Consider the following 9,655-nt stretch of genomic DNA (forward strand, 5'->3'; position numbering starts at 1 on the left):
ACCTCTAAATATTTTTCAATACAAATTTTATCAAAAATTATTCAAATGTTGTGTTATTATATGGTATTTAATTCATAAAGCTAACTTTAGCCGTTCCGCCACAATAATTTTTTGAAAAGTGGCCTTTTTTGCACCGAATTAACCTTACCCCCCCCCCTTAAAGTTTTTTCATGTGGTTTACTATAACTAAATTTACGAAAATTAACGAAAATCAAGATTTTAGTCGAGGGATAAGTTTTTTTTATTATAAATCCTTTTATATATATATTTTTTATGTTTTTATATAAATTTGTCTCAGATCCGGAAAGAGTTAGTTTAGCTAGGGTGGCGCCCCTGACGCAACCCGAAGATCCCTATCATCCTACTTTCGATGTGACTATCGACTTGGGGACTGTTTCACGGAATAAATCTGACAGTCCAGCCCAAGAAGTCTTCTGCTTTAGCAAGACGGATTTCGTACGGCTGAATAATTTCATAATTAATTACAACTGGTCCGATCTTTACACATGCACTGACATGGCGGTAGCCGTGGGTATTTTTTATCGTGTTATGAATTCATTTTTTATTGACTGTGTTCAGTTATACTGTCCGTCTACATCAAACAAGCCTCCTTGGTTTACCAAAGAGTTGACCCGCCTCAAAAATAGAAAATCAAATCTATATGCTAAATATCAAGGTACCGGTTCTCCGATTGTCCTATCTAGTTATTTATCAGCTCGATCCACTTTTACTGTGAATAACGCACAGTGCTACAATAATTATGTGTTAAGCCAGTTTTTCTACCAGGTCCCGACGGAATACCAGGCTGTGTGCTTAGGAATTGTGCCAAAGCCCTGTGCAATCCACTTCTCAAATTGTTTACCTTATCCTTAGAAACCTCCCACTTACCCCTTATTTGGAAGGAATCATTCGTTATTCCTCTCCACAAAAAAGGTAGCAAATTGGATGCCAACAATTACAGAGGTATCTCTAAGTTGTCGGCCATCCCTAAACTGTTCGAAAATGTTATTACTCCTCATTTGCAGCACCTGTGTAGGTCAATTATTTCTCCATGTCAACATGGTTTTATTAGGCGAAGATCAATTACAACGAATCTGTTGGAGCTTACTTCCTTTATTATAAAGGGATACCGAAATAACTTTCAGACAGATGTAATCTATACTGATTTCAGTAAAGCATTTGACTCTGTTAACCATTCTCTTCTTGTTCGGAAACTCGATTTAATGGGATTTCCGACTGATCTTCTTAATTGGATCTCAGGTTATCTAAATGGCAGGACGCAGAAGGTCCTTTTCGAAAATAAACTATCTAATGTTTTAGGGTTACATCTGGCGTCCCGCAAGGGAGTCATTTGGGTCCCCTACTGTTTACGTTATTTATCAATGATCTGCCCGAAGTTTTGACCAACTCCAGAGTACTTATGTATGCTGATGACGTCAAGCTTTGTGTGCAATATAACGATGCTACTTGCCAATCAGACTTACAGACAGATCTTAACAATTTTCAAACATGGTGCTGCATGAACTTATTAAACTTAAACGGCTCTAAGTGCAAGCTAATGACATTCTCCCGTGTCACTCCTAAGCCTGCAACTATACGCTAAACGGCTGCTCTTTGGAAAAAATTAATATAGTTGATGATTTAGGTGTCCGTCTGGATCCTAAACTTGACATTATCGATCATATTTCGTGCATGGTGAATAAAGCCAGGGGTGTGCTTGGTTTCATTAAACGGTGGTCGAAGGAATTCAATGACCCCTATGTTACAAAAACGTTATATACTTCACTTGTTCGTCCTATCTTAGAATATGGATCCTGCGTTTGGAGCCCTCAGTATAGCGTCCATAGTAAACGCATAGAATCGGTTCAAAAGAACTTGTTACTTTTCGCTTTACGCGGTTTAAACTGGGATGCAAACCAGAGGTTACCGTCTTATTCTAGTAGACTCTTACTAATCAACTTACCCTCCTTATCTGATCGTAGAACCATGCTAGGTATTACATTTTTACACAACTTAATCCGTGGTGACGTGGAAAGTACTGACTTGCTCGGTCAGCTAAATTTTCACGTACCAATAAGAAACACCAGATCCTTTTTACTATTAGTTTTGCCCCACTGTAGAACATCCTTTGAACTGCATGAACCCTTTAGAGTCCTCTGTGCAAATTATAACGATTTGTACACAATAATATCTAACGTTGATAGCCTCCCAAAACTAAAAACTTCAATCTTAACCCACTTACGCATGCAAGCAACCAATCCGGCAGTACGCCAGTAGTAGTCTCCCCGCATCCTTTTTTTTTTAAGTCCTTCACGTTTACTAATTGCTAACAAGAACAAGCACGTGCTTGGTGTCGCAAGTTCCACTTGATATGTACTGTACATAGTGCATCAACGTCTTGCATTAAAAAAAAAAAAAAAAATATTTATTGTTTATATATTTTATTTTTCCTTTTAATATATAATGTTTGTACAAATAAATCATATATCATACATATATTTTTTCTATTTTAATGTTTTTAAATTTTTGTCTTGTTTTTTAAATACTTTTTTAAATAATCAAAAAAATATTACAAAGAATTTTAATTATTATTAATAAATAAAAAAAAAAACACGATACTAAAAACACTGCCATTGTCAGGGATCGATCCACTCATTGTTATATCGCCGACCCGCGCTTCAACCCAGCACGACCATAGCACCGTTATTTCCAAAATATAACTAATGAACATACAATAAATGTTGTGAATTAATGGACACTTTTGCGACGTTAGTATGTGAAAGAAGGAGGATGATATTAAAGGATTGTGGGATTGGGGAATCCTGCCATTCAATGCGCATTCCTAGTGCGATATATTTCTGTTCAATTTTGCAATTTATTTTTATACCCTTGCAGGGTATTATAATTTCAGTCAGAAGTTTGCAACGCAGTGAAGGAGACGTTTCCGACCCTATAAAGTATATATATTCTTGATCAGCATCAACAGCCGAGTCGATCTAGCCATGTCCGTCTGTCCGTCTGTCTGTCTGTCCGTCTGTCTGTTTCTACGCAAACTAGTCCCTCAGTTTTAAAGCTATCTGAATGATACTTTGCTATAGTCTTCTATATACTCTCACTGCTATATATGTCGGAACGGGCCGGATCGGACGACTATATCATATAGCTCCCATACAAATGTTCGATAAATTTTTAGAAAAAAAATTATAACTTGGCTGTTTTTCAATATTTTTGCATCATTTTTGAGACATAGCCATTTTATATTATTTCAGAATTTTGGTAAAAATTTTATAAAAATCGAACGACTATATCTTATAGCTGCCATAGGAACGATCGGCAAATGAATAGGAAAAAAATTATAACTTCGTTGTTTTTCAACATATTCTTATCTACTTTTAGATATAAGCTTTTTTTTTTATTATTTAAGAATTTTGGTAAAAATTTTATGAATATCGGACAACTATATCATATAGCTGCCATATAAACGATCGGTAAATGTAGAGAAAATGTAAAGCTGGGAATGTAAAACTGTAACTATCAAACTGTAAACATAATAAGTATAGGTAAAATGTAATGAAACTCTGTTTTGTGTTTGTTTTCAGCATTTAAATCTATAATATAAACATCAAAACCAATCTGCAAGGGTATACAAACTTCGGCGTGCCGAAGTTAGCTTCCTTCCTTGTTCATTAAGAAATTAGTCATTTCATTATTGATTAACAACCAAACAATTGTTGCCAAAGACATTACTTGTGTGCGTCAGTTTGACCCGCAGAAACTCGCGCTAGCGGAAAATCATCAATGCATTTCCCTTGGCCATTTCTAGTACTTCTACGACATTGAGGTCAACTTAATTGCAATGCACAAATGGCTGACCAAAAGCAATGGGATCAGAATTGATGCAGGAATATGCGCATTTATTCCAATGGTTGAAGAATTTTGCAATTTTTTTTACCTATATTCTCTAGGCAACTGAATATTCCGAAGCATTTGAAAGACAATCTAGATATTTCCTCAATATTTCTTTAAAGAGGTCTTGGGGTATTTTCGTTGGGGGGCCTTTAATCCAGACAAGACACCCCAAATTACGGGGTATAATAATTGTGTTTGCTTAGGAGGTGTACGAGTCAATGAGCTGACACAACGAGGGTCTAATTGCGCGTAAGCAAACAAACAAAATTGCAGGTGTCAAAATATAATCGAGTGGGGGAGGGGCAGTTTCAGATTCGAATGGAAATTGAATCGGGGGAGATTTATAAAGGATACTGCTCGAATACTTCACGAGTCATTTGAGCTAACAAAACGGTGGCGAATGGCGGCGCTTGCTTCGCTTTTCCTGAAATTCCTTCTGCAAAGTTCGGTGGGTCAACCCATTCCGGATGGATTGCTGACGGAACCCATCAGGGACTTGCCTCAACTGGAACTTTGGATCCGCGAGGGCAAACAGCAACAAGATGCGGATAATCCGTATGTCCAGTGGTTCCTACGTCGATCGCAAAAGCCCTTGTGTGTCGTGGCGTACGAGGAGAATCAGGATTGGATTGGGGACCCATTCGGGAGGGATAACCTGGCGATGGTGATGAGTTTAAGCCATCTGACTTCCAATCGCGGACCAGCTGCGCCTAATCAGAGAGCGGGTGTATTCTTTTATATACTAGAAGACCAGACGCGGGACTTGTCCCTCGAGGAACAACTTCTCTTGGAGAATTGCTGCCGTACTTTGTGGATGATGCACAAAATATATAATCGCTTCTTTTTAACCGGACAGAGTGTTTGGATCTATAATCCCTTCCAGCGTCGTGGCTTGGCCTTTGGACGATTAGTTCGATATTTTGGAACGGAACCCTTGAATAAACTGCTTTTTCACGACATGGGTGGCTATCCAATGCGGATTCAGATGTTTAAATCAGTGTATACGCGACCGGAAGTGGACAAGGAGACTGGCTTGCTGGTGGGTATTACAGGAGCGGACTTCCTTGTGGCCCAAATGCTCAGAGAGCGACTGAATTTTACCATGTTATTACAGCAGCCCGATAAAAATTACTTTGGGTGAGTACATAATACATACAGAAAAGAAAGTGCCAATCGAGAATGCATGTACCAAAAAGAAGGCGAAGTCTCAGACTCTATAAAACACATATAGAATTCAGTCAATTCTTCTGTCCGTCGTTCTGTCCGTTCCATTTATCAGTAATGATGATGTTGCTGATAATTCATCAATGAAGTTCCATACAAAATGAATGATGAAATTGACATTGTCATCAGTGATAAATTGATCAACAATTAATTGATAATTCATTCAGTCTTCAATGCTTTGTTTTTGTTTAGCATATATATTTATACCTACTATTTTCTATTATATAAGATATTGCAAATTGCAAGGTATACAAACAGCGACGTGCCGAAGTTAGCTTCCTTTCTTGTTACTAATGAAAGATCGACTAATTTTCGAGTCGATCTAGCCATGTCCGTCTGTCCGTCCGTCTGTCCGTCCGTCCGTCCGTCCATCCGTCCGTCTGTCCGTTTCTACGCAAACTAGGCCCTCAGTTTTGAAGCTATCTGAATGAAACTTTGCATATATTCTTCTATATACTCTCACTGTTATATATGCCGGAACGGGCCGGATCGGCCGACTATATCATATAGCTGCCATACAAGTGTTCGATAAATTTTTAGAAAAAAAAATTATAACTTCAATATTTCTGCATCATTTGTAGATATAGCCATTTTATATTATTCCAGAATTTTGGTAAAAATTTTATGAAAATCGGACAACGATATCTTATAGCAGCCATAAGAACGATCAGGAAATTAATAGGAAAAAATTTTAACTTCGTTGTTATTCAACGTATTTTCATCTACTCTGAGATATGAGCTTATTTTATTATTTTAGAATTTTGGTATAAATTTAATAAAAATCGGACAACTATATCATATAGCTGCCATATAAATCGATCGGTAGATGTAGAGAAAATGTAAAACTGGGAATGTAAAACTGTAACTGTCAAACTGTAAACATAATAAGTATAGGTAAAATGTAATGAAACTCTGTTTTGTGAGTGTTTTCAGCATTTAAATGTATAATATAAACATCGAAACCAATCTGCAAGGGTATACAAACTTCGGTATGCCGAAGTTAGCTTCCTTTCTTGCTTTGTGTAATATTACCTGAAAGTCGAGTTGTATGATGAAAAAAGTTAAACGTTGAATTTGTTATTTTCTAGCGGTGTGCGTTCTAAAAATCGGAATCGACACGTTGATGAAGCGTTGTTGATGGCATGTGGTACTGCAGGGTTACCATGTTTCAATTTTTAAGTTATCTGAATAAAACTTTGCAGAAAGGGCCAGACTAGACGACTTTATCATATAGAGAATAAATAAAACGAATAGAATACAACACTATAATAAAATGCCCTTTTTAATGATTATGGAATGACGGTGTTATAAGAAAGGTAGATCATTTTATTTAAGAGCTTAGGAAAATAAGGATATTTTCTTTTTTATTTGTCAGAAATGAATCGATTCTCCATGACGCCATTATAATTTGCAAGGCTATATAAGCATCGGCGTGCAAAAGTTAGCTTTCTTGTTAAACTAAATATTTAGTTGATACCGAAATACCACACCTTATATGCACGTAAAAGGCTACCGTAGTATAAGTATTAAAATTTTCGATATCGAATCATATATACCTTACTCTTATTTGAATTGCACTGTTTCATATTTTCAGAGAGCGCAATTCCAATGGAACATACAATGGCGCCATAGGATCGATCATCAACGATGGCCTGGATATCTGTCTTACGGGATTCTTCGTCAAGGATTACCTTGTGCAGCAGTACATGGACTTTACCGTGGCCGTCTACGACGACGAGTTATGCATATATGTTCCAAAAGCGAGCAGAATTCCACAATCGATTCTCCCGATCTTTGCTGTGGGCTATGACATTTGGCTGGGATTCGTTTTGACCGCATTCGGCTGCGCCTTGATTTGGCTAACTCTGAGGGCTATCAATCTGAAGCTTAGGATTGTGCATCTTCGGAATCGGCGCTTGCTGAAACAGGCCCTGGACATAGTGGTTGACACCTGGGTAGTTTGGGTCCGGGTTAATCTATCTCATTTGCCGGCGAGCTACGCAGAAAGGATGTTTATCGGTTCCCTGTGCCTGGTCAGTGTGATTTTCGGTGCCATTTTCGAGTCCAGTCTGGCCACAGTCTACATACATCCATTGTACTACAAGGATATAAATACCATGCAGGAGCTGGACGACAGTGGCCTGAAGGTGGTCTACAAATACACATCCATGGCGGATGATTTATTTTTCAGCGAGACCTCCCCGCTGTTTGCCAGTCTTAATAGTAAGTTAACCTGGAACCGCAACCTCCACGCCGATGTAATCGAAGAGGTAGCAAACTATCGCGTCCAGGCCGGGGTCTCCAGATATACGTCTCTGGTGCTCGAGTCCTCTCGCTTCATATTGCTCCGCCAGATTTGGGTGGTTCCAGAGTGTCCCAAATATTATACGATTTCGTATGTGATGCCCAGGGACTCTCCATGGGAGAATGCTGTGAATGCCCTGCTCCTGAGGCTTTTGAGCACGGGCTTTATTGTTAAATGGATACAAGATGAGAAATCAAGGGTCGACATTAAGATGCGACTCAGTATCCTAGAGGCTGAGTCTGAGTCGGATCTCCTTCGGGTCTTAACTATTCGAGATCTTCAGCTGGCGTTCTATGTGGTTCTTGGGGGAAATCTGCTCGCCTTTTTTGGCTTCATTGCAGAGCGAAAACTATTTAGAAAGTAAGGTTAACTTTAACTTTAACTTTAACTGCTGCTTATCATAATTTCAAGGGGATATATAAATATGTGAACGGTCAAAACTTTTTACCGTGAATTTTTTTGTAGGAAATAGTCAAGCAATCATCATGAAACTTTGAAGATAGTTACAAATTGAATCGGAGATAATAAAAAAAAAGTGTTACTTATAAACAATATTTTACAAAATGAGTTCCCCGGCTATGTACACGATCATCTCGTAATTTCTGTCGGAAATTCGCAATCGAAATATGTGTTTATTATACGTTATCTTCTATTTGAACCTAAAAAAACAATAAACAAAAATTATGACAAAATTTAATTCAGTTTCGAAGGAAAAATTACATTTTCAGGAAATTAGATTTAACTTCCCACCCTCTTAAAAAAACAATACTCAGTTTTATTACCCCCTTTTGGTTCAAATAGAAGATAATTTCATGCTGATCATAATCATTTTTTTATTCGCTCCGATATGTTACATTGTTTTTTGTGAATCGTGTCCATAGCACAGGTAAAAATGCAAAAATTAAAAGCTGAGAAAAAGGAGCAAAGGATGCGCTCACGTTAACACTTGTATACCTTGCGTTCGTACTTGATTTGAGGCACTTAGAGTTGGAATTTAATAATAATAGTATATTCTCAAAGTAATAAACTATTTTTTAAACAAACGAAAATTTCTACAAATATCCTTGATCAGCATAAACCGCCGAGTCGATCTAGCCATGCCCGTCTGTCCGTCTGTTCCCCCCGTTTCTGCGTAAACTTGCCCCTGAATGAAACTTTGCAGATGGTCTTCTGGCCATTCTCACTACTATATACATATGTCGGAACGGACCGGATCGGCCGGCTATATCATGTAGCCCGTTCCGACATATGTATATAGTAGTGAAAATAGTGAAATCAGAAGACTGTCTACAAAGTTTCATTTAGATAGCTTCAAGACTTGCGTAGAAACGTACAGACGGACATGGCTAAATCGACTTGGCTGTTGATCAAACATATATATACTTTATAGGGTCGGAAATGCCTTGTTCACTTCTGACTTAAATTATAATACGCTGCAAGATATATGTAGGATTGGTATATTTGTTGAAGAGTATCCCTAGTGTATTTAAGTATATCCTTAAAGTTTTTTAGTATTTAAGTAATCCATTAATGTAAGATTAGTATTAAGGTTCGGGATGGCATGCTTTATGAGATGCGGGCACACTTTAGATAGAATAAGAGCTGAGCGGTTGTGAAGTTAACAAGTTGGAAGTAAAAAGCGCGACATATATGTAAATTGTTTAATCGTTAAGAAATTCAGTTAATAATAATAAATAAACATTTGTGGGAACTCAATAAAGCTATAACCCTACATATATAACCAGTATATTTAAGTTGCACTAGTTTTGTTAATACGGCAAAAAAAGTGCCTGTGGTGCCTGGATTTCGATAAAAGTTATAAGCAAACACTACACTTACATGTTTTGTTTTTATACATACGTTTGTTTAAATGTATACACTGATAAAAAAAAACAAGAATTTTGGTCATAAAAACGTGATTTTTCGGTCACGAAAATGGCTTAAGCATATTTTGGTCTTATTTGGATATTTTCGGTCATCTTTTAAGTACTTTTTCATTCTACATTTGAGATTTTTCAAATATTATTTCAATCCTTAAGGGGGTCTTCTCATTCAAAAGCCGTTTTTTGGACCCTTTTTAAAAAAATTCTTATTTGAAAACGCAAAGAATAATTTTTTTTTTTTTTTTTTTTTTTTTTAAAAATAATGAAATTTTATTTGACTAGTGCACTGTTACCTAGATATTTGGCAACTAAACCTAATTGGAAGTTAATTCTA

General features: G+C 37.0%; 1 protein-coding gene across 1 annotated transcript; it reads left to right on the forward strand.

The window, feature by feature from the left end:
* The first annotated feature begins 4,309 nt into the window (after positions 1-4,309).
* On the forward strand, positions 4,310-7,802 carry Ir10a (Ionotropic receptor 10a). The gene is made up of 2 exons (XM_017180748.3): positions 4,310-5,046; positions 6,728-7,802. Exons 1-2 carry the CDS (start codon positions 4,310-4,312, stop codon positions 7,800-7,802), a joined length of 1,812 nt encoding a protein of 603 aa, XP_017036237.1.
* The last annotated feature ends 1,853 nt before the right edge of the window (positions 7,803-9,655 follow it).

This window comes from Drosophila kikkawai, chromosome X (assembly GCF_030179895.1).
Source record: "Drosophila kikkawai strain 14028-0561.14 chromosome X, DkikHiC1v2, whole genome shotgun sequence".
Classification (NCBI taxonomy): Eukaryota; Metazoa; Arthropoda; class Insecta; order Diptera; family Drosophilidae; genus Drosophila; species Drosophila kikkawai.